This window comes from Macrotis lagotis, chromosome 3 (genome assembly GCF_037893015.1).
Source record: "Macrotis lagotis isolate mMagLag1 chromosome 3, bilby.v1.9.chrom.fasta, whole genome shotgun sequence".
In the NCBI taxonomy this organism is placed as follows: domain Eukaryota; kingdom Metazoa; phylum Chordata; class Mammalia; order Peramelemorphia; family Peramelidae; genus Macrotis; species Macrotis lagotis.
The window spans coordinates 222,150,327-222,176,775 of record NC_133660.1 but is presented as its reverse complement, the minus strand read 5'-3'; the positions used below and the strand labels follow the sequence as shown (position 1 = coordinate 222,176,775).

At 36.9% G+C, this 26,449-nt stretch overlaps 1 protein-coding gene across 1 annotated transcript in view; it reads right to left on the bottom strand.

The window, feature by feature from the left end:
* The window catches only part of LOC141518158 (lateral signaling target protein 2 homolog), a 170,245-nt gene that overhangs the window by 10,574 nt on the left and 133,222 nt on the right, over positions 1-26,449 (bottom strand). The window contains exons 8-11 of the mRNA XM_074229916.1: positions 23,503-23,553; positions 12,461-12,615; positions 9,349-9,465; positions 7,715-7,819 (exon numbers count right to left, since the gene is read on the bottom strand). Coding sequence (XP_074086017.1) covers positions 7,715-7,819; positions 9,349-9,465; positions 12,461-12,615; positions 23,503-23,553 — 428 coding nt within the window. The remainder of the gene's footprint in view (positions 1-7,714; positions 7,820-9,348; positions 9,466-12,460; positions 12,616-23,502; positions 23,554-26,449) is intronic.

Genomic DNA, 26,449 nt, shown 5'->3' with positions numbered 1-26,449 from the left:
GCAATAAGGGAGAATTCAAGGATCACAGAAAACAATGTGAGTGTGTTTATATAGGAGGAATAGAGAAGGGGGTGAGATGCAAGTTAAATCTCTCCCTAGAGGGTGGTTTGAGAGTCAAAGAAGGCAAGGCTGGAACACACTGATAGAGCAAAACCAAATCAATGACCCAAATATTTCCCAGAGCATCATAATTTCTCCTTGGGCAGCTTAGTATAGCTAATCAATTTAATTTCATTCAACTAATATTTATTATGTAGCTATTATTTTTTAAAGCACTGTGCTAAGTTCTGAGAATACAAAGATAGGAACAAAATATTCCCTGACTTCAACAAGTTTATATTCTAGAAGGGAAGGACACAATGGATAAGCACAGTAAGTAAATACAGGTTTTTTAAGGAGGGAGAGAGCATGATGCCTCCAGGGATGAAAGGCTTTCACCTATGAGGAACTTTGAAGGAGGCTAAGGATTTTAAGACAAGGGAAGAGGAAGCATGTTTCAGAGGGCATGAGATGGACTGATGAGTTAGGGGAACAGTCATGACGTCAGCTGGAACATAAGGAAAGGCAAACAATATGAAATACCTCTAGAGTGGGAGGAGGAAGCAGATCTATAGAGGGTCTTAAATGTCAGATTGGGGAGTCTATGTTTTATGTCAGAGGTAATAGCAATATATTGAAGATTTTTTGAGCAAGGAAATGGTATGATTTGTTATATCTGTGTCTTAAAAATATTAATTTAGTGTCTGTTTGCAAGACTGTTTTAGAAAGGAAGAAAATTAGAAGCAGGGAGATCAATTAGGAACTCTCCCTGTGGAAGATGAATGAAGGGCTGAATGAAGGTAATGGTTATGTGAGTAGAGAGGGGAGCAATGATGCTAGAGATGCCAGAGATTCTGTAGAGAGTGAATATGATATACATATATATATGTATCAGGGATGTGGAAGAGGAAAGACTGAGGGTGGGAACCTGTGAGACTTGAAGAATGTTGGTACCCTCCTACAAGGAAGGAGGAATAGGTTTAAAGGGGATGATAGAGTTCCATTCTGAGCTTGAGGTGTCAGTGGTTCAACCAGACAGAGATTCCAGCTGGGCTGGACCTTACGAGTGAGATAAGAGCTAGAGAGATTTTGAAGTAATCTGAACTAAGTTGCTAACTAAACCCCATGGAAATCAGTAAGACCTAAGGAAGGGAGAGAAGAGACAAGTGGCCAGGGGTGAGTCATGGAGGACCTCCACATCCAAGAAGAGGGAGATGGTTGATAATCTAGCAAAGGATACTGAGGAGGCATGACCAGATACATAAGAAGAAAAAGAGGAGAGAGTAGGATCCCAGAATTCAAGGGACAATAGATAATCTGGGAGAGGAGGTAGCTGACAGTTGAAAGCTGTAGATGTCAAATAGAATAATACCTGAGAAAAGTCCACTGGATTTAGCAGCTGGTGATCTGGAAGAACAAGGTTGCAGTTACTTGAGAAGAGACAACAGGTGTAGAAATCTTTTTTCTAGGGGTTTGCGCCTATAAAAAGGAGAAGAGTACTTATATGGATATGAGAGGGAAAGAAAGTGAGAAGGGGAAGAAAGAGTATAATCAAAGTGGCAAGAGCTTGTCCTTATTTTCAAAATATGGAAAAAGTAGAGTCTGCAAAGTATTTGGTCAGTGAGACTGTCTTCAGTTACTGGTGAAATTTTAGAATTATTAAAGAAATTGTAAGTGAATATGTTGTAAAGGAAAACTGTGATCACAAGGAATCAGTTTGGTTTCAGCAAGAGAAGGTCATTCAGATCAACTTTATTTACCTTTTTGGCAGGGTTATATGATTGTTAGATCAGGATAATGCTGAAGCTATGGTTTACCTAAATTATTGCAAAGCATTTGAAAAAAATCTCTCATAGTCTCTCATATTAAAAAAATGTAGGCTAGATGATAGTAGATCTAGATTGGTGGATCTAGAGCCAAATGAATGGCTGAATTTGAGGAGTAGTTATTAATGTCTGCAGTCAACTCAAGTCGCATTCTTTCAAGCGGTAAGCTTCAGAAATCTGTGCCTCACATCATTATCCTTTTATTACTGATCTGAATAAAGATAAAGATGGTGACATGCTCATATTCAATGCAGATATCATACTCGATGACAATGTAGGGTTCCAAAACAGATCTCATAGCCTTAATTACTGAGGTGAATTTAATAATAATGTTTGTCCTTCATTTTCTTTTTTTTCAAGGCAAATGGGGTTAAGTGTCTTGCCCAAGGCCACACAGCTAGGTAATTATTAAGTGTCTGAGACCAGATTTGAACTCAGTTCCTCCTGACTCTAGGGCTGGTACTCTATCCACTGTACCACCTAGCTGCCTGTCCTTCATTTTCAAAGAAGACCTTGACATTAGGGAAGTGATGCCATGACAAGCAATGAATTGGATGTGAGTGAGGGGCTGCTGTGCTAAGTCACCAGCCTTACTTTCTCCTCCAGAGCCATTTGAGTCCAGTGGTCAGATATGATTCAGGACAACTGGAGATGGATGCAAGACAATCAGGGTTAAGTGACCTGCCCAAGGTCACACAGCTAGTACATGGCAAGTGTCTGAAGCCAGATTTGAATTCCTATTCTGAATCCACTGTACCACCTAGCTGCCCTTTAAACCAAAATTAGGATTTAACACTCCAAATTCCTTAGTACCCAAATTCATTAAAGAGACATTATCTAAGTTAAAAGAAGCCCAAGACAGTAACACAATAGTGACAGGAGACTTCAATAAGATGGCATTGAAAAGACGAGCATAGTTTCATACTTGAGTTAAAAAATCAGCCAACACAAGTACAAAACAGAACAGGAATGACTAGACATAAGCTGATTCTGTTTGCCTTAAAGCATAATATGAGTCAACTGTGTAATATGTTAGCCCCTAAAATAATGTGATCTTAGGATGTAGAGAGAGGGAGGCATAGTTTCAAGACTAGGGAAATGCTGAACCTGACTTGGTCAGACCATATCTCCAATGCTTAATTCTATGCATTACATTTTTAGGAAGGACATTGATAAACTGTATAGCACTGAGATCAGGGAAACCACGAGAAGAGAAAACTTGGAACATGACAACCATCTTCAAGAAGTTAAAGGACCGCATACCCTTTGATCCAGCAATACCACTACTGGGTCTGTATTCTGAAGAGATCATGAAAAAAGGTAAAAATGTTCAAAAATATTCATAGCAGCCCTGTCTGAAGTGGCAAAGAATTGGAACTTGAAGGAATGTCCATCAATTAGGGAATGGCTGAACAAATTGTGGTATATGTATATGATGGAACACTATTGTTCTATAAGAAATCACAAAGGATGGATTTCAGAAAAAGCCTGGAAAGACTTGCATGAATTGATGCTGAGTGAGATGAGCAGAATCAGAACACTGTACACACTAACAACAACATGGAGTGATGATCAACCTTTGTGGACTTGCTCATTCCATCAGTGACAATTTTAGGGCATCTGTGATGGAGAATACCATCTGTATCCAGAGAAGGAACTGTGGAGTTTAAATGAAGTCTTATGTGTTATATAATTTTGCAATCTCTAATGTTATCTTTCTTCCTTTTGGATCTGATTCTTTTCTCTCAACACATTCAATTAGATCTATTTTTATTATGGATGCAAATGTATGCATGGATGCAATTTCTGTTGAGGGGAAGGAGGGAGAAAAATTGTAAAATTCAAAACCTCAAGAAAAAATGATTAGTGAAAACTACCATTGTATGTAATTGGGAAACAAAAAAATTTAAATAATTAAAAAAAAAGAATTTGGACGGATGTACAGTAGAGGGATTTGATTTGTTCTCTTTGGTCCTGGAGCACAGAATAAGAACAAAGAATGGAAGACAGAAAGAGGCAAATTTAAGAGTTGATTTAAAGAACAACTTTCCAAACAAGTTCCTAGTGCATGTGCTACTCCCAGAATTAGTGGGATCTTGAAGAAAAGCCTGGATGATCACTTGCTTGATATTGTGTAGAAAGGATTCTTACTGAAGTGTAGGTTGGACTAAACAGCCTCTGAATCCCTTCTCACTTTGAGATCCTTCAGTTCTTACTTGGAAAATGACAACACTGGATATGGCAAGAAGAAAAAAATGGTAAGCCCATCAGTAAGATATGATCAATTATCCTCTCAAAAAAAGCATTATTATTCCATATTCTCATGGGTGTCTCCCATGCATAAAAATTATCAAAACAAATGGCTCTGTATTTAAAAATCCAAATCAGAATGGTAGATAATACTTCAAGTTGTTGGACTGTGCCACAGAAAGTCTCTATCTCAGAGCTAAGAATCTCCATTTTTACTCCTAAACATATTCATGATTTGGCTTTCAAAAGAAGGCTGACTTATGACACATACTAGAATGGACATTTTGTTTTCCAGTACTTGCTATTCTCTTTTCTAGTATGTGTTTTCCCCTTTAAATCTTATTTCCATGTCTGAGAATGTGAGTTTTCTTTATTGCTCTTAGCATCATTTTCAGTGATCCTTGCACAATAGAAAAATTAATTGGAAATTATTATTGAGTCATTTTCAACTTTATCTGCCTTGCCAACCTATTCCCTCCACAAAGCTTTTTCATATTTATATAATTACACTTTTAAATGGATTAATGCTGTTCTTCAGAGAAAACTGTATGGGAAATCTTTTACTCTGTTTACTGGAAAGAAAAAATAATAACAATTCAAAACATGCCTGAGGAACCAAACAGTATCTTGGGCATACAGCACCACAATATAACTTCATTTGCTTTTAGAGCATTTTTAAAAAAGACCTTTTGTCTTGACCTCTGCAAATCATGCTAAAAATGTATACTATCTCCTTCCCTCCTCACTTTCTTCTGCACCTCTCCCCACTATAACTTCACTTGAAAATGAAAATATTACTTTCCATGTGTTACAATTATCCTTTCAGTTCCTTAAGATAATTTTAACTATTCCATGGTTTAATAGGATGGGGACTGAAGAGAGTATACATTTCTTCTCTAGCACTTAATGAGTAGGTACCCTCACCAGTTCAGTCTTTACAAAGCAAGATTTGAATTGTGAATAGCCCAGAGTATGAAGACATTAAGAGCATAAGCCTGGTGAAAAATCTGGCAGGAGAAATTCTCAGTACTAAGAGAGGCTTCCTAAACTATCAGTTTGCAGTTCTTGGGAAACTAGAGAATTGCAGCTTTTCTAAATTTTGTCCAGCATGGGCTGATTAAAAAATTGATTTTCAGAGAATATCATGGGACCATAAGAACTAGAACTGCAAGAGATCTTAGAAATTGCTGATTCCACTGCTCATGTATAGATGAACAATCAGGTTCAGATTAACCTAGTTCATACAGAATGTTTCAGAAAGGAAAATAAATTCCCAAAGCAAGAGCCGGGCTTGTTCTGGTTTATTACGCTCCTCATCATTGTCTATCTCTGTAAAATTAAATATAGCTCATGAATTAAGGCCAGTTTATTCCGGTTTCCAAAATGTTTATGTTGTTCGGGTGTATGCACTTCCACAATGCCAGATGCCACATTAGAGGGTTTTTTTAAACTGGCACACATGTACATGGAGCAGAGCCAGCAGAGGAAATTGAATGACAGTGCCCTTTATCAAAAGGTACTCCATCTCTCTGTAGCACCAGACATGGAAGCGGTGAGATCAGGAGATTGCCTTGTGGGACTCATCGTCACTGAGGATAACAAGGTTCCTGCCCAGTCCTTCACTGAGGAGCCCTGGAGGGTGGGATCACAGCGTGTTTGTAGAGATGCAGTTAGTGGTCTGTGTACTTTTTTTTTGTTGGGGGGAGGGGGATGGATGGAGTGGAATGCTGCATTTTGGGAGTGGAGCTCTTACAAGTTAACAGCTCGGTTAATGCTGCCAAATTGTCCAAAGTGCTTAAAATTCTTAGGGGGGCATTTCTGTGCCAGGAAAACCTTCCTATCTAGGAGGTTGCCATGCCAATGTGGTCAGTGTCAGCACATTCTCAATGAGCCAAGCTAAGGGGAACAGGAGATTGGATATTTTGAGGATTTTTAAAAATATCTTTAAAAATTTTTTTTTTACTCAAAACAAACCACCTTAAGCCTGACTGCTATAGGCCAAGCTGGTTTTATTCTCTGCCTTGTTTCCTCTCTGGTTTTCAGGTGCTGTCTGCTGTCTATAACCTTACTTTTTCCTCTTTCACAATACTCTAACTGTAGGAAGGAATGGAACCCACCTTCAGTAGCTGCCAAAAGGTGTAGGCAATAGGGTAAGATCAGATGACGGGCAGTGGTCTTTTTTAGCATTCTCTAAGCTCCAAAGGGGTCTCTGATATGGAAGCTAGCTACTCAGAATACCACTAAGACTGTCCTTAGAGGAAGGGACTTGCAAGTAGGGGAGTGGAAGTGAAAGAAGCAAACTGAGCTAGACAAGCAGGAAAGAGGCAGAAGTCATCACAAATGAGATATTAGGCAGGCGGAGGAAACAGCTGGATTATAGGGGAAGCAGTGCAGAGCCAGGGAGCACTTGCTTCAGCCCAGTGAACACCAAGGGCTCTGTTGGAGTTGGTGTTGGATGGAGAGAAGGAAAGGTGACACATTTTTTTTCCTTGCCTCCCTGACTCCTCCAGAGAAGTCCAATGTCCTTATGGGCTCTCTGTTCACTTTGACTTTTTTTTTTGCTTCCCTCTCTTTTTAAATGCATCCTTTGGTTCCCAAGCTTTTTAATGGTGATATAAATATTGGCCAACAAACCTGAACGTTTCTAATGTTCTTACCGACTTTGTGTGAAGTGGAAGGGGATACAAGGCATTCCTTGTTCCTAGACAAGAGACTGTCTGGTCAGCAGAGTTAGACCTTGGGGCTTAGAGTTAATTTAAGACAATTGGGGGAATGGCAGCCAGAGGGGTTGGAGCTGGGGAATGGTATTATACTTTGCTTGTCTAGCAAGAAACTGAGATCAATATATTTCTGGCTTAAAATTAGGAGCTGCTAATTACTCTCAGATTCTGAGAAAAGCATGAAGATTTCATTCCCTTCTCCCCGATATTTTCTGAGGACCTGAATTTGAAAACAGCCAAGTTTCCACAAAGACAGAGAGGACTGAGTTCCCTATAAAGGGAAAGCAATAACCCTTTGGAAGATTGGACTGTAGGGGCCTCCAGGAAAACAAGGAGTAGGGAGTAGTCTTAGCATTCTCAGGAGGGCCTCTGCTAGAGGGATGACAGATGGCTCAGCCTGCTTTACTCTCTACCATCAACTGCTGCTTAAAGACTATTGTTTTCATAAGATAAATCAAAATAGCACCTCTTAATTTTGAAATCCGAGCAAGCAAAGTATTGCAGTGTGGAGAGAGTGCAAGGCCTATAGTCAGGAAGACTCATCTTCATGAGTTCAAATCTGGCTTCAAACACTTTGCTAGCTGTGTGACTGGGGGCAAGTCACTTAATCCTGCTTGCTTCAATTTCCTCATCAGCAAAATGAAGTGGAGAAGGATATGGCAAACCACTGTAGTATCTCTTCCAAAAAAAAACAACAAAAAAACAACTTCAAATGAACTCATGCAGAGTTGTTCCTGACTGAAAAACAACTGAATAACACAATTTTTGAAATTTCTGATTTGTGAACCTGGACACTGTTCCTCTTTTTTGTTCTCTCCCCTGATACTTCTTCCACCTCCGGAATCTCCCTCATTGGATCTCACAGAAATTACCAAGTACCTTCAAAATCTCCATCTCGTGCCTTTGCTGCAAGTTCAGAAGAAGATATTGTTTCCTGGCAGAGGGCACAGTCTTCCAGAGCTGCACTTCTTAAATTCTGATTTACTGAAAAATAAAGTATAGTACTCTGAATACACTGATATGGCCCATAAGAAATTCATCCTCTGAACTCAAAAGTTTTTTTTTAGGGTTTTTTTTTTTGCAAGGCAAACGGGGTTAAGTGGCTTGCCCAAGGCCACACATAAAAAGTTTTAAAAATGAATATTAGAATTTGTTTTTACATGTAACTGGGGAAAAAGAAAATAAATTAAAAAAAAAAGAAAAAACAAAACTACCATTCAGGAACTGATTACTTCTTCTGAAACTGATGTTATTACCCTTTTATTCTTCAATTGTATCACCACAAATCAACTTATTTCTCTTTTGCATTTTCTTCAAAGAAACATAATTCAGATATTAACCAATACAATCCTACATTTAATTTTTAGTGTCTTTATAGCAAGTACACTAATTAATCACAGTATAAGGTATTGATTTTGCATCCCAACATTAATTTATTGTTTTTATATGGTCTTTTTAAGTGGTCATCTTTTGTTTCAGAAAATAAATCTTTTTTTGAAAAGTTGGAGGAAAAAAGTAAGCAAATAAATGGAGAGTAGCAGCAATGAGCCTGGTGTCAAAGTCCATGGGATGGATTCCCCGTGTGTTAGAGCTCCCTCTGCAGGTTTAGAGAGAACTGGTTGATGCTCGTCCTTTGTTGTGGAAGACTCTGGCATCAATCAGCCAAGACAAGCAAGTGAAATGCACCAAAGCAAGCCCGTGGCCAGATAGGAGGCCTGGAGATGACCCGGGGCTACAGTGGAAGGAAGGCTTTGCGTTTCTTCTGAAATAAAAAGCTGTCTCAGAATAGCCACAGGGAGGTAGTAAAAAGGATATAGGACTTGGGTCAGAGGATCTGGGTTTCAATCTGGTTCCTGCATCATCTTACCTGCTTCTCACTAAACCTGGAAAGTCTATGATATATAAATACTATTTCCTCCTTGGAAATTAATGATCTTGGAGTTAGGAAATCTAGGTTCAAGTTCAAGGTCTAGCTTGATGCTATTAAGGCAAATCACTTATCTTCTCTAAGACTCAGTTTCTTCATCTTCAATGCTGTACAAATGAAAGTTACTACTAGCATTAGGATCTATTATACGTATATGAATGGTGTTTTCAGAAACCAACATGAGATAATCCAAGGTGACTATATGTTTTCCTATGATTACAAAGTTTGGAACTGTGTTTCTGTCTCATAGTCATATAGGGATTCAAACAATATGACTGAGAACAATTTGAAGTTATATTGATATACTAGACTAAAAGAGTTAGCACTCTAAAAATATAAATGAATGAGTGAAAAAGAATTACTAAATGCAGAGCCTTCAATGACTTTTTAAAATCCTCTGTATTGGACTAAGTGTTCTCAGAGCTCCTGTTCTAATGGAGGAAACATTTTTATTATATATAAAGCATTATAATCTAAAGATAGTTTTAATAAGAACTATAAAATATAATTTTCTGTATGACTCAAATTCCTGTCGTAAATACTGCAGAATCATGAATTAAATAAATATTTCATTCACAATACTTACCTTTCTTTAATTTTTCCCCATCTTCTGTGTCTGGCTTAGTTGCCATAACTTCAAATAAGGTCTTAAGAATACTACGTAAATCACTTGCATAATTTGTTTGCAGTTGATCAGCAACACCTAGGAGAGATGGTGTGAAACTAGTTAATCATTCACATCAAATCAATAACTGAAAGTAAAGTGTTAATATGATGTTTCAAAATTTACATTTTTCAATTCATAAGCATAAGGATAATATGCTCTTAGAACAGGCATAGAGACAATGGGCTCTACCCCTCTCCATTGAAAGGAATGATTTATCTGGTGGAGAGAAAGGAAGTTATTGTTTTGTTTTGTTATGATCCCAATGATCATCAAGAAAAATTATTGTATCTAGTAACCAAAATGTTCTAAGACATTATCCAGATTCCCATCAGTAAGTAGTAACATAGCTCACTTTGGGATTAGAAGGAATGATCTTCCTTTTCTCCATCATCTCATAAGGAGGGGGAAATCCAGAATCTGGATTCAGAGGACACAAGTTTAATCATTTCCCAGCTCTGCTTTGTCACCTAGAAACTGTAAAATGAGGGTATCTGGCAAGATGCCCTTCCAAATATAAATGAATGTATACATATGCATATGTAATCATTCACATAAATAGGTATATATGCTTGCATATATATATATTTATATGCATGTTAGTACAGATTATATGTTTGTATCTGCTACTGGACTATACAGAAAACAGGCATTTAAGCTACTGGTCTTGACCTATCTAGCAGTTTCTCTTGCTTGTTTTGATAACTGCATCCTGATCCTAATTCAACTGCTGTTCACTATCCATCAAATGAACCAATAATAAGATGATTCAATCATTCATTCATGCTTCTGCCCATTAGTGAAATATTAATGGAAAATCAGTGTAAGTCACACACTTAGATATGCAAAAATGAGAAAGTAATTTATCTTTTTGTCAAATGGAAGAGTTGTAAGAATGATACAACAAAACTGAATGAAATACAGAAAATAAGAGAAGTACAAAGTGATGAAAGTTGAGAGAAAGGAGAGATTGTTTCTAGCAAAGATCATCAGGCAATTTGATCTAGGCCTTATAGGATGGGCAGACACTTGGAATTTGGAAAATCTGAAATGAGAGGAAAGGACAATTTAAGAAGCATATAAGCAACAGGCCTTCCTACCATGTGAAACAAAAGACCAATTAATTATTGTGAATTATATAGTAACATAAGCATGATTTATGATAATGTCATGATTCATGATAAGGATTCCAGAGGATTCAAAGTTACTGAATTTGCAAGTTATTTAACTTTATGGATCTCAGCTCCCTCCCTTATAAAAAGAGGGGCCTAGACAGGTGGTCTCTAAAGCTGTTTCAGCCTTATTTATTTAATCTTATGATCCTATTTCCACTGCTACCATACAAGTTCTTGCCTTCTATCTGATACTACATTATTATATTAATCTTTTTATTGTTCCCTCTGATTTTAGTAGCTATATTCACCAATTTAACTTTCATTGATGAAAAACAAATCTTTCTAAAACACCACTAATATAATTTTACTCATCAGAATGAATTTCTTTCATTAATTGACATTCCTTACTGCATTGAAACTAAGCTGCCATTCAAAGCTCTGCACTACTCTCTGCATTATCCAACCAACGTTATTAGCTACAACTTCTTCCAAAGGATTTTCCATTCTAAGTGAGCCAGTTTTGCCATTCTTTCAGCTTCTGAAATTTACAATTTCACAATTTTCCTCATCTTTCAGGTCAGGTGCCAATTCTTGTTATTTCTACATCCAGTACATTTCTTGCATCTGTTCCTTCTTCACTCCTCACACAGCCCCTCTCTCCATACTTTAGGCCCTCATCACCTTTTGCCTGGACTAATGCAATGATGCCTAATTGGTCTCCTTAAGTCTCTTGTTTCTCTAATTCCTTTAGCTGCCAAAGTCATTTTTCTTAAATTCGGTCTGACAATGTCATTTCCCTATTCAGTAAATTCCAATTACTCACCATTGTCTCTCATTTAAACTATAGATTCCTCTGTTTAGTCTTTCAAACCTTCACCATCTGGCCATGACAGTCATTATAGATTTACTCTCCTTCCTGTATTCTACAGTTTTGTCAAACTGGGCTTCCTACTGTTGTTTCTCACCCATGGCCCTCAATCTCCCATATCCATATGTCTAAAATTTACAAAAGCCTGGTACATCCTCTCTTTCCTTCTGCCCTAAGAATAATCTCAAACTACCACTTTCTACATGATGCTTTTCCTGATTCCCCCCACCCCAGTTTCTAGTTATTTTATACTCATATGTATGTGTATATATGTATGTACACACATAATCAGTTTCTACCTATAGAATGTAAGCTTCCTGATGGCAAAGATGGTTCCCTTTTAAATCTTTGTATCCCCAATGTGCCTGGTGAATATGTGCTTGTGATTGAATAAGGCTAAGTTTTCCCTCTGTAAAAATGGGCATAATCACACTTTCATTCTATATACCTGATGGGGCCATTGTGAAGAAAAACATTTAGTAAATCCTAGAGTGCCTTATGAATGTGAATAATTCTTCTTCTTCTTCTTCTTCTTATTATTATTACCTCTTGAGGCAGCCAGTTCAATTTCTGAATATCTAAAATCATAAGGAAATTTTTTTCTTCTATTGAGCCGACATGAATCTCCCATAGGAGGCAGATTTTAACATTATATATTGTTGTCTAGTGAAGTTATATTTACTTTCAAACATTTCACAAATGACAATTTAAAAACATCTCCAGTGCCAGCATGTGTAACCATCTATCTATATTAGGAAGAAGAGGAAAAGCCAAGTTTAATCCTTATAATCTATCCGTTCATAACTACTTACTATCTAGATGGGAATGGATTGTGAAGTTCTTTCCAGGTCTTGTTTAAAAAAAAAAAGTACTACAAAAATCTTCCAGCATATCAAACAGATGATGTTTTAGGAGGAAACTCAGATTCTCTTAAAATTTATAAATTGTGTGTGTGGGGGGGTTAGCTTCTCTCCATGAGATTTTCAAGCATCCCAAAACTTAACAAAGCATGAGTAATCCAAAGAAATCTTTTAAAATGCAGAAAGCATACCTGATATGCAGACAAAAAGCCGGTGGATGAGGTCACTGCTGCTGTGAAATCTGGATCTGATCTTTTCCCTTGTAGCCCTTTTGGCAGCCTGTAAGGCCAACTGGATCTCCTCCTGGTCATGGCCATCCGATGAACAGGAGCTTGTCTTGATGCTGCTGTTCAAAAAGCATGTTATGGGGAAGGGTGTTTAACAGAGATTCACTTCTCTTTTTAGAAAATAATCTCTTACTGGATTATTTCTGTTGAAAGGCTACTATTGCCAAGTGGTATGAACAAGTGTTAATCTGTACTCTCCAATATTTTCATATGATAGTGCAATACTTTGATGGATCTGGGATCTCCTGAATAATTACCACCTATGTCTTTCTTTTAAATTTCCCTAGAGGATCCACCCAATCAGTTGTAAGTTTTCCTCTGGAATTTTTTTTTAAGTATTTCACAGACACTAGTGCAACACTCAGTTTATCTATTTGTGCTTCTGCTACAAGATCAGTCCATATAACTTCTTTTCCAATTATAGCTGTTCTTAAGAACTCTTTATTTCATTGTATATCTTTTAAAAGGGATAAAGCACATACAATAGTAATTTAAATTAAGAAAAAAGATTTACCATGGGAAGATTATTTTATCATTAATGGTTTTCTAAGATACTTGTATTAAATATTGTTTCTTTCATAGTTTTTTTTCCTTCACTATTCATGGTGGAAGCAAAACCAGGTGAAACATATGCAATAATTAGTATTTTCACAGCAGGTCACCAATATTTGTCATCACCTCTTTGAAACTGTTTAAATATCCCTATTCTCTAAATGAGAAAACTAAAGGAAGAAGACAAGTATTTGTCTGAGGTCTCACTATCCCAGTGTCAGTAAGCAGAAGCAAGAGTGGAACTCTGAAGTTTTGCCAGTACACCATCACTTGAAATCAAACAATAATTGTAGACTGACACAGCTTTACAGATTATTGACAAGAAAATGGCTGCGGTGAAACCAATTAATAGTAATAACTCACTACTCTGTAAGATCCCCCAAGGTCAACAAGGAAGTTGGGAGAGAGGATCTTTGACTGTTAGTGGTTTCATCTTATTTAACTAAATTAACCAGAAACATCATTAAATAGAATGTTTAAAGTTTCCTTCTCTGTAAAATGAGGGAGTTAGACAAGATTGCTTCCAAGGTCTCTTCCAGCTATATTTATATAATCATATATATATATATATATATATATATATATATATATATATATATATATATATATATATATATATATCATCCTTGCCTTCATCTTCAATTCAGTGCATATGTCTGCAGAGACCAAAGTCACATAGAGATAGCTATCTGTACCCTCGGGTGGTAACATATTAGGTCAACTGAAGGTTTCAATGTGCAAATGCATCTGTTTAAACGGTAGAATGAGTATCATACAATCTGATGAAAGAATCATTTAAAAATTATCTATTTTGTACAGAAAACTTTGTTAGACATGAAGAGAGCTACAAAGTTTAAATAAGACCCTGTTGAGCAGCTATCCTCCTGAGGCTTATACTACACATTATTCAGGCAGTTTTATCAATCCTGGAGATTATACAAATCCTTTGATTCTTTTCTCTACTATCTGTTGGTTTTCTATTGTGATGAACAAAGAAGGAAGGAAAGTCAAATTAGTAACATCTACTACATTTCTATAAATCATAGATTTTAAGAGTTGGAAGCTACCTTAGAGATCATTTTGTTCAAACCCTTCATTTCAAAGACATGGAAGTTAAGGTCCAGAGGAAAGAAGACCTTTCCCGATCCCCAAGCCATGACCTGAATCCAGGTCCTCTGACTCCCAACCCAGTATGTTTTCTACTATGTCACACTGCCTCAAACTAAACTCTTTCAAATCTTTTTATAATGATTGCTGGGAGAAACAGGAAACCATCATCTAAAATCAGGTCCTGGGGTTATCTGCTGTGATTAGTTACTGATGCTATGTGGTAATAGACTATATTCTCATTATGCCAGCGCAATAAATGAGGCTTCCAAAAGCTGGGACTTTTGGGGATTATGTCTTCCAGTATGAAAGGATGGCAATATCCCATTAATTCATTCAACATATATTTATTGAATACTGATATGTACAAGCTCCCTCTGTGAAGCCCTACTTTAATGTGTCATCAAGATATGGAAGTTACCCTGGGTTCTGTCAGGTTGTACCATGCTAGGAAGGCTTTGGCCAAGAAAAACAGACTATGTTTACTTTACAAAATCAGAATCACAGGAACCTCAGAAACCAACTAGTCCGAACTATACCTGATTGAGAATTCAGCAATAATAAAAATAACTAGAATTTATGCAACACTTTAAAGTTCACAAAGTATATATACTTTCTCATTTAATCCTCACAATAACTCTGATGCTGTTGTGATTTCCATTTTATAGATGAGGAATCTGAGACTGAGAAAGGTCATGGGCTTACCCAGGGTCAGTCAGCTAATAGGATGGGCAGGATTTAAACTTGGGCCCTTCTAACCCAGCACTCTATCTAAAATGTCATTTAGCTGCCTCTAAAAAATTTACTCTGACAAATGCTGCTTGAAGATTTCTAGAGAGAGGGGAACCCAATACTTCCCAAGGCAGTCCATTCCATTTTTTGATGGCTTACTGTGTCAAGTATAAACTTTATAATAATGCTAGTTATATTTTCAATGACTTCATTGATAAAAAAAATACTATCACAAAGTCAAGCACATATTTTTGGGGGCATTCCATTACAGATATTTTTCCATGTTGATATCAAGCTATTAATGACTAATTTTGAGAGTGGCCATTCAACTAGTTTCAAATCCAACTAACTATTATAATTTAGTCCATATTTCTCCATCTTGTTCACAAGAATATCATGACTCAGTTTACTCAAGAAACATTTATTAAACTCTTAGTATGGACCAGTCATTATGTCAAGCACTTGGGATAATACAAGGAAAGGAAAGCCTATCCTCAAGGAGCTTCCAATCTAACAAGGAGATGATAGGCAATAACAGTGAACAAACACAATGACTGTTCCAATAGATTCAATGACAATCAATATCATCATCATTATTATTTTTGGTCTGGATCCATGATTTCTTTAATATAGGCAGTTCCCTTTGTAATAGAAACTGATGCTAGGAAAATGGACTCCATTCCAGGATGGGAGTGGCCTTGGATTGTTCAACTTTCCTACAACTTCCCCCTTCCCCCGGCTTCCAGTTTCCAGTTACCCGACCTTGCCCATTGATGCTGGCATGACGGGAAACGACATGTTCAACTTAGAGGTCACATATCTTGGGACAGGAAGGACCAGTACATAGCTTGGCCATTGGAGAATCCCTGAGAAAGGTGCTACATCATTCCCCAAGTGCCATCCTTTGTCCAACCCACTACAGAAGTGCCGCTCCTTCTTGCTTCTTTCTTGACTCTTCCTTCCACTTTGCAAGGATGGCTTTCTCTCACTCTTTCTTAAGCCATATGCTCCTAACTTGGGCCCCCTGGAGCACCATGATCCTGTCTGCCTTGTGGCCAGACTAAGCCAGCCCAAATGACTATCTGCTCTTTCTCTCATTCTTTCTCACTCTCAGTCAAACTTTCCCTAGCCTGTCCTCAAAGTGCTTACTGCTTTTCTAGGAGTTTTAATCTGTATACTTTGTTAGCTTTCTATAATAAATCCTGAGCAGTTCAAAATCCCCGGGCTTATGGGAATTCATTCACTATTCAAAGAAACTCAATCTTCATCCCTCCATCTCTGTTGGAGGCCTCAATTCTTATCCACCACAAAACTGCTTCTACCATTGTAGAATGGCAATCAGTCTGTATTTATTGTCACAGAAAGTTCCTAGGGGCCCTAAGAAGTTAAATGGCATAGTGAAGTCAAGTCACATAATGAGTATATCAGAGGCAGGACTTAAACTCTACTCCTTCTAACTCTTAGAGCAGCCCAAAATTTTCTACGCCAGACTGCTTTGCCATCTGTCTAAAAATGCTCTCAAAAAAGGAAATGAACTTAGTTTGACTTGATCTCTTCTTGATGAAGTCATTATGGCTCTGTGATTACCACTTCCTTTTTCTTTTTCAATTAGCAAGCATCTATTTTCTCTCATTTCCAAACCCCAGTAAAAGAGAAACAAAGACCTTGTAAAAAATATGCATAGTCAAGCAAAGACATTTCCATAATGGCTAGGTCCAAAAGTGAAAAATTTCATTCTGTCTTATATCTACTACCTTTCAAAAACTGAAATACCATGTGTCCTCCACTAGTCCTCTGGAATTGTGGTTGGTCATTGTACTGACCAGAATTCATAAGTTTTTAAAAGAAACTTGCTTCCAAAATATTGTGATTTCTCATATCACTGCATTAATTTAATCCAAATCTTCCCAAGTCTCACTGAAGCCATCCTTTTTTGTAATTTCTCAATGTATAATAGTATTTCATCACATTTATGTTTGAGCCATTTCCCAAGTGATGGGCACCCCTTATTTTCCAGTTCTTTGCTACTACAGAAAGAGCTACTGTAAATATTTTTTTGTTAATGGATATCTTTTCCCTTTTTAATCTCTTTGGGATAAAGGCTATTTTATTCACGATTCTATGTCAGCAAAACCTAAACAATGAGCCACAAATGTTTGAGGTGGGGGCTATTATTCATGAAAGCAAGTCAAGAGTAGTCTTTGTGATGTCATTGGTCTTCTTCCAGAACAAAGGACAAACAACAAGATAAAGGCTCTAAGAGGTCAAAGTAGTCAAAGTATATACACAGCTTAGTGACTTTTTGGGCATAGTTTCAAATTTCTAACCAGAAAGGCTGGATGAATTCAAAATTCTACCAAGAGTATAATAATGTTCCTGTTTTTCTCCAGCCCCAGGAATATTTGTCATTATCCACCTTTGTTGTCTTTGCCAATCTGATGGGTGTGAGAGAACACTCAATGTTATTTTCATTTACATTTCTCTATATGTTAGTGATTTGGAACCTAGATGTTTATAATTTTAATTTTTTCCCTTTGAAACTTCCTGTTTATAACTTCATTTACCAATTGAAAATGGCTTGTATTCTTAATGTTTGGTTCCATTCCTTATTTATCTTGGAAATGCTATTAGAAAATAGGTTACTTATATCCCCCCCAAACTATTTCCATTCTAATTTTTTCTGCATTGGTTTTGTTTGTACAAAACACTTTCAAATTGGATATCCATTTTGTACTGCTCTCTTACATTCACAAACTCTTCCTCTATCCATTGATCCCAAAGGAAAGTTCCTCTAATTTGTTTATGAAGTGGTTTTTAACATCTAAGACATATATTCAATTGTAGTTTATCTTAGCATATGATGTTAAGTACTGACTTCTACTTTCTGCCAAACTGCTTCACAATTTTCCTAGAAATTTCTAACAAATAGTCCTTTCCTATCTATCAAAGTCTAAGCAACCAGGTTTGTTTCTCTGTGCTATGTTTCTAATTAGTTCCACTAATCAATTTTTTCTTTATTGACCAGCACCAAATTGTTTTGATGATGACTGCTTTTGGATTTAGTAATGCTGAATACTCTTCCTTCCCACTTTTTGCCCACTCTTACCTTTGAGATTCCTGACCTTTGTTTTTTCAGGTGAGATTTGTTATTTTTTCAATCAAAAGAGCATTTATTAAGCATTTACTATATACTAAGGTCTGGGGATATAAATAAAATAAAAGCAGAAGTCAGCAGTAGCAGTAGCAACAACGAGCATTTATAAAAACCAATAAAGCAATTTATAGAAAATCATTTATACAGTACTTTACATGTGCTTCCTCACAAATACCCTGAGGAAGTTCTATTATTATCTCCAATTTACAGATGAGGATATTGGAGCTGAGAGAGGGAAGTGATTTATCCAGAGTCACATGGCTACCAAGTGTTGGAGACAGGATTTGAACTCTGGTTTGCCTAACTAGATCTAAGTCTGGCACTGTACTCATCATACCACCTTCCTCCCCAAACCATCTCCATGCCCACTTAAAGGAGCTCTCAGTCTAAGGCAGGAGAAAACATATAAACAATTGTGAACAATTAAGAATATACAAAGTAAGTTGAAGGTGGTTTCAGAGAGATAAGGCAACAACTCTGAGAACTCCAGGAAAGGTTTTTTGCAGAAGACAGGTTTTTTTTTTTTTTTTCCCGGTTGATACTTGAAGGAAGCCAGGGAAGGCAAGAGACAAAGATACAGATAGGCAGCATGCTGTGCTTGGAGAACAGACAGAAATATATGTGAAAACATTAAGGATCAGTTGAGAAACATCCAGTATCATTGGATCACAGAGTTCATTATCCCTATAACCTGTTAAATGCCTCCAATAGAGAAATTATATGCCAAAGGTAAAGCAGATTCAGCTGTCTTCATGGCCCAGGCACCCAGAATCCATGAGAAGGTAAAAAAGCACACAAACAAATCATGAACTGATGCACTGACCCTGAGCTCATTTAGCATCCCTCTCCCACCTCCCACACACTTATGGAGAGCTGGACTAGTGGAACCAAGGATGGCCTGACCCATGGAGTTTTAATAAAACCCAACTCTATGCTTTGGATCTCCGCTTTCCACTTTCTGTTGCTGTGAAGACGCCAGCTCCAGCTGTGAAAGTTGACTGCATTATAGCCAGTACAATGATGAATCTAGTCTTTTGGTGGCAAAAAACATATTAGATATTGCATCAACAAGTTAGCACTTCAATGACAATGCCAAAGCACCAATTGCAGACAACCCCACAGCACCAGTGTGGCAAGGCTGAAAACTGCCTATGCTAGGGCAGACAACCCCATGGCCATGGCACCCATGCTGTAAAGCAGCTCTGAACTTCCTATACTGGATGGGGCAGACAACTCTATAGAAACAGTATGGTATTTCTCAGAGTTGCTGAGGCTGACCCAGAGAACTAAGGAATAGAGGGAATGGGAAAAACACTATGTATACATGTGTGTGTGTGTGGGGGGGGGAAGGTTTGGAGTACCCCACTAGATCTGTACTTTTTTTTAGTTATTTTTTTTTTTTTGCAAGGCAATGGGGTTAAGTGGCTTGCCCAAGGCCATACAGCTAGGTAATTATTGTGTCTGAGGCCAGATTTGAACCCAGGTACTCCTGATTCCAGGACCAGTGCTCTGTCCACTGCACCACCTAGCCACCCCTACCCCACTAAAGCATCCAGGAGGGCCAGTTCTGTCCAAAAGTCATTTTTGAATTGTCCAGTGTGAGGCTGAGATGCTTTGAGACCCAGTTCCCAAGGAAACCACCATAAGAGATTTTCAGAAAATGAAAACTAACAGAAAAGGGGAAAAATGACTGAAATTAAAATTTCAGAAAGAAGAAAACTCAAAGGCTTTGAACATAAACAGATACAACAAGAAGGAGAATATTAACAACAGAAGGAAATAGGATTTATAGATCTAGTAAACAGGTTTTTGTAAAATAATGGAACATGATCCAACATTTTATGAGACAGAGATCTTGTAGAAAGTGAGAAGGAGGGGTAGCTAGGTGGTGCAGTGGATAGAACATTGGCCCTGGAATCAGAAGTACCTGAGTTCAAAATCTGGCCTCAGACACTTAATAATTACCTAGCTGTGTGGCCTTGGGCAAGCCACTTAACCCCATTGTCTTGCAAAAAATTTTAAAATAAAAGAAAGTGAAATGAATATAAAACCATATAACATGCTGTTCCTGAGTGGTTCATAAGATAAATGAGAATTATGAATGCAGAATGAACTGGACCCTATGATGACAAAGGTCACCAAAGAAACAAAAGAGAGAACAACAGATTTGAAAGACAGTTTAGGAGAAGAGAAGCAAAAAACAATAGCATTAAAAGAAAATATGTTCACTATGCAGGCAAAATATACTGATTTCAGAGACAGGAGATATAGAGTCAACCTAAGAATTATAGGTCTTCCAGAAGAGCATGAAGATACAAAAAACATAAACACCAAAATTCAATAATAATAATACAAGAGAACTGCCTGCAACATCTGAATATAGAAAAAGAAATAACAATTTAAAGAATTCAGATACCTCAAGACAAAAACCCAAAGTTGAAAACTTCAAAACATTATGTAATAATTTAACAATTTAATTCAAGAACAAGTTCTTTTATTTATTTTTTTTAAAGGCAATGGGGTTAAGTGGCTTGCCCAAGGTCACACAGCAAGCAAATAGGAGAAAGACTTTTAAATAAAAAGGAAAAGAAATTCAAATAATACAAGACTATTCTGCACTCTCCAGAAAAAATAGAAGGGAATGGAATAATGTGTTCCAAAGTGCAATGAATCTCAGAAGATGTTTCTAGCGTGACCTACCCTGCAAATATGAGTTAATAATAAAGACATATGAAATGTTTTTAGGAAGATGGAATAGATTATTTGTTTTTCACACATCCCAGACAACAGAAATGTTGGAGGAGTGATGCAGCAGCAAGGGCAAAAGCAACAATAGAGAGATTGCAGAGAGATCAGTAAGACTTCTTTCTAAATATATAGAAAGAGAGAGAGAAGGCAGGAAGTCTGGTGGAAGTCACACTGAAGAGGCAGATCAGGAATATTAATGACAACTTGGAAACATCCTACCTACATGTGACTCAAGGTTTTTTGTGGAATTTATAACACAAAATCAGAAGGTACATGAAGGGGGGAGGGGAAATGGAGTATATAGAGGAATTTGAGACATGCCTTGGTCAAAATGAGCAATGAGGCGAAGGTGACCTCTGTGGTCTCAGTAAGAGAAAAGCCTGTAGGGGAGTGGGTTAAGAGGAGAGGGAAAAGTACTAAGAAGAGAGAGAAAGGAAGGAGGCTTTGCTTTGGTGGTAGGAGGGAGGTCCACTGATGACTCTTTTTATGGATAAGGAGAAATGCTTTGTGGCTGGGGAATTGGTGCTTAAAAAGACCACTCATTCCACCAGAAGCAAGGGAAGTCTGGAAACCCTGGGAGCAACTAGCACTTGGGGGAGTTGGAAGGTATGAACTGGCTCTATTTTGAGAGTGAGGCAAATTGGAAAAGGGGAATCTACAGAGTAATTTCTAAGCAGAGTGCTTAGAGGGGAGAGCCTAATATGTATTTCTTACTGCTTAATACAAAAAAATAGAGGAACTAGGTAATTATAGGGGTCATTTAACTAGAGCATGAAATTCTAGAATAGACAGAGAGAATGAGTAATGAAGAGAGTAAGAGAAGGCCTTTCTGGAAAGGGGGAGGTCAAAAATGAAATTAATAAAGTTAATGAGTAGGACTAGATGAAAGGGAGGAGAGGAAAGGAGAATCCATTTGACTAACTGAAAAGAAAATAAGGTGGGGAGGAAATAAATAAAAGCAGGAGAGAAAAGGGAATTAATAAGCAAAACCCAAAAGGGAAAGGGATGACAAATGAAAGGAGATCAGAAATGAGGGGAAAAGAGCTAGTAGGAATAGGGTTATTTAAAAAAAAATTGAGGTAAAATTAAAGAAACACAATTCTGTGTTTATAGTATTAGAGGAAGAACATAATCATTAAAACAAAGACAAAGAAATATATTCTTTTATTTTTTTTAATTTTTTCAAGGCAATGGGGTTAAGAGGTTTGCCCAAGGTCACACAGCTAGGTAATTATTAAATGTCTCAGATTGTATTTGAACTCTGGTCCTCCTGACTCTAGGGCAGCTGCTCTATTCACTGTGCCATCTAGCTGCCCATATCTTCTAACTTTATTTTATTTTTGGTCTAAATGAGGACCCCCTCTTTATTTTTTTGGAAAGATTTTATTTATTTTGAATTTTACAATTTCCCCCCAATCCTGCTTCCCTCCCCCCATTCCCCACAGAAGGCAGTCTGTTAGCCTTTACAATGTTTCCATGGTAAACATTGATCTAAGTTGAATGTGATGAGAGAGAAATCATATCCTTAAGGAAGAAACATAAAGTATGAGACCATATCTCATAACTTTAAATGTGAGTCGATAAAATAATCAATTAACTGAAATAGAACAACAGAGGAGAAAACAAAATACCACGATTCTGTTAATTACAAGAAACATATAATGTAAGGCAAACACAAAATAAAAGTGAAGGGATGGAGAAAAATTTACTTTGCATCAAGTGAGTCCAAAAAAGGCAATAGCTGTAATTATGTTATTTGACAAAGCAAAAATAAACTTCAAAAAACAAAAAAGGGGCTGAAAGGAAGCATAGAACAAACTAATAATAATAATAATAATAATAATAATAATAATAATAATAATAATAATGTTTGTCCTTAATTTTCTTTTTCTTTTTCAAGGCAATGGGGTTAAGCGGCTTGCCCAAGGCCACACGGCTAGGTAATTATTAAGTGTCTGAGGTCGGATTTGAACCCAGGTACTCCTGACTCCAAGGCCAGTGCTCTATTCACTGCCCCACCTAGCCACCCTGTCCTTCATTTTCAAAGAAGACCACAACATCAGGAAGGTGATGCTATGACAAGTATGTGAACTGGATCTGAGTGGGGAGGGAGGGGGGCTATGCTAAGTCATCTGCCTCACTTTTTCCTCCAGAGCCATTTGGGTCCAGTGGCCAGATATGATTCAGGAGGATTGGAGATGACCCTAGGTGTGAGGAAATCGGGGTTAAGTGACTTGCCCAAGGTCACACAGTTAGTACGTGGCAAGTGTCTGAGGTTAGATTTGAACTCCTATCCTCCTGACTCCAAGGCCCATGCTCTATTCACTGTACTACCTAGCTGCCCTTTAAACCAATATTAGGATTTAACTTATACAGTGTTTTCTAAATGGGACTGCAAAAGGATATACATATTTCTTAGTACCACATAGAACTTTTACAAAAATTGACCATGCAAACAAATATAAAAAAGCAAAAATAATTAATACATCCTTTAAAGACCAGAATGCAATAAAACCAATAAAAGGCATAGAGACTACAAACATAGACCTAAATGGAGACTTAACAATGAAATTCTAAATAATGAGTAGATCAAAGAACAAATCATAGAAACAATAACTATGCAAAAGAAAATGAAAATGATGAAATAACATACCAAAATTTCTGGGATGCAGGTAAAGCAGTCCTCAGGGAAAAAATCTTATTCCTACAAGCATACATTAACAAAATGGAGAGGATTAATGAACCAATTATAAATTTTAAATAATTAGAAAGTCAATAAATGAACAAAAATAAAAAAACACACAAGAGACATGCAAATTATGGGGTAAATAAACTAGAAATACAAATTCATAGAAACAATACAAAAAAACTAATTCTGATGAAACAGATAATTTGTTTAAAAAGAGAAGAGTAGAAAAATCAAATAAATAAAATAGAAAATAAGCAAAATGGAATCACAGCAATACCAAAATAAATAAAAATAATAAAAGAACATTAAACTCAGTTATGTGCTTGTTCGTCCTTTATTCTCAAAGTAGACCATAATCACAAACTATCAGAAGTGGATAATAACCTTCCTTAAATAACCCAATCTCAGAAAAATAAATAAATCAAGTCATAAAATAACTACTAAAGAAAAAATCCTTGTCCTAAGGTCTCACAGGTGAATTCTATCAAAATTTTAAAGAACAACTAGTATACGCATTATTCTCAAAAATTGAGAGTTTCCAGAATTTTTCTATGAGGTAAATATACTCTTAATACCTAAACCAGGAGAGGATAAAACAGAGAAGGAAAATAACAGACCAATATTTGTAATGAATACTCAAGAATTTTAAACAAAATTCTATCAAACAGACTACAATGATTTATCCAAGAAATCATTATGACTAAGTAGGAATTATATCAGGAATGAAAGGATGGCCAAACATTAGGAAAATAATCAACATAATTAATTATATGAAAAACCAAATATCCAAAACTACATGATTATTTCCATCAATGCAGAAAAAGCTTTCAGAAAGTACAATACTCTCTAGTATAGAGATACCTTTTTTAATATTATAAAAAGCATCTATCTAAAATCAATGGCAAGTATCATATGCAATAGGGATATACTAGAGCCTTTCCCAATAAATAAAGAAATAGAAAAAGGATATTCACTTTCCTCACTATTATCTGATTTTGGAAATGGCAGCAACAAAAAACATCATTTCTTTTATCAATTAGTAAGGGCATTACTGCATGCAGTTGTAGCTACTGGCTACTTGGGTTCAGTTCTGCCTATGAGAAATCATTAGACTCAGGAAAGCAAGGGTAGAAATAAAAGAAAAATTGATTTAAAGTGTTACAAGATATAGGGGGGAGAGAGAGAGAGAGAGAGAGAGAGAGAGAGACAGAGAGAGAGAGAGAGAGAGAGAGAGAGAGAGAGAGAGAGAGAGAGAGAGAGAGAGAGAGAGAGAGAGAGAGAGAGAGAGAGAGAGAGAGAGAGAGAGAGAGAGAGAGAGAGAGAGAAAGAACAGCCAAGCAGTGTTGACTGGGCCATGGTCAGAGAAGACTGTGGCCTTGAGCTGGAGTACAACCCAGGTTTTTATGTCTTGCCTCTCATCCAGAGGGCAAAAGGTGAATTCCCTTTCCCTTACTGGAGCAGGAATTAGGTAGAGGGTAAAGCCTAAGGAGATCAGGATACAGATTTTATATTAAACAATGAATCAATGGTAATGGAGATCTCCACCCAATTTGAGATTGTAAATTGTTTGTTACAATCATAATTCTCTACATCTTGTCAATTTACATCTCCACCCAGTTTCTTTCTGTTATATTCACAATTCTCTTCATCTTTCCCCTGCATCAAGTGATCATGAAAAATAAAGTTCTCCATGAAAATAAGCATAGCTTATACACTAATATTAATTGAGGAGGATAAGAAAGTAGAGAAATTCTGGCATTATCTTGATAAGTCCCTTCAAATGAAGTCAATATATCTAACATTTGATTTCAATGAAAAAAATGGGTATAAGAAAACATGTGAGAAGTTTGATGGAAAAGAGCTCAGCCATTAGAAATCAGAGATTCTAAAGATTGTATAGACTATATAGATACTTTAGGTCATTAAGATTTTGTTCAGAAAATTGGTAGCTACTGGACATGGCAAGAATCAAACAACATTATAAAAAATTATACTTAACATATTTTGGCAGAAAATGACTAATTCTTTTTTTTTTTTGCAAGGCAAATGGGGTTAAGTGGCTTGCCCAAGGCCACACAGCTAGGCAATTACTAAGTGTCTGAGACCGGATTTGAACCCAGGTACTCCTGACTCCAGGGCCGGTGCTTTATCCACTGTGCCACCTAGCCGCCCCAGAAAATGACTAATTCTTGCTGTGGGTATCACTTTCATATTAGCTGCTATATATACTCATACACAGACCTACTTATTAGCACAATGAAAAAATCAAAATCAAATTAAAGAAGAAAAATGAAAAGATGATATGGCTCATGATAACTCCAATATTATCTACACAAACAATATTAACAGCTGTTAACACTGAAAAATTTTCTCTTTGCTTCCCCAGAGACCAACAGATACCTGGGGACAGAATTAAAGAGGCAAAATTTCTGTCACTAGGATATTGTCTTGAGTTGATTATAGATAAAATAGCTTCAAAGAGTGTCATCAAAAGGAAGAAGATGAGGGAAAAAAGTTACTTGGATCAAAGGACCTGAAGATACAGAAAGGCTCAGTTCAACCCCTATTAGGGAAATGGGTGAAGAAGAAGGGATAGGATTAGGACACATTGCGAAGAGAAGAGAGGTGACCAGAGTTATCAATGGTGATAGAGTGGAATATCAATTTTTAAACCTAGAGATAAAAGAGCTTTTCACAATAGGCTTGCTCCTCCAAAAATTTGGAGGGCTTGACTTGACTATATCTCTAAACTTCTCATTCTGCTGTATTCCTTTCTTGAGTGGGATACTTACTTTTTTTTTCTTCAAGGCAATGGGGTTAAGTGACTTGCCCAAGGCCACACAGCTAGGTAATTATCAAGTGTCTGAGGCCAAATTTGAACTCAGGTACTTCTGGTTCCAGGGCCCGTGCT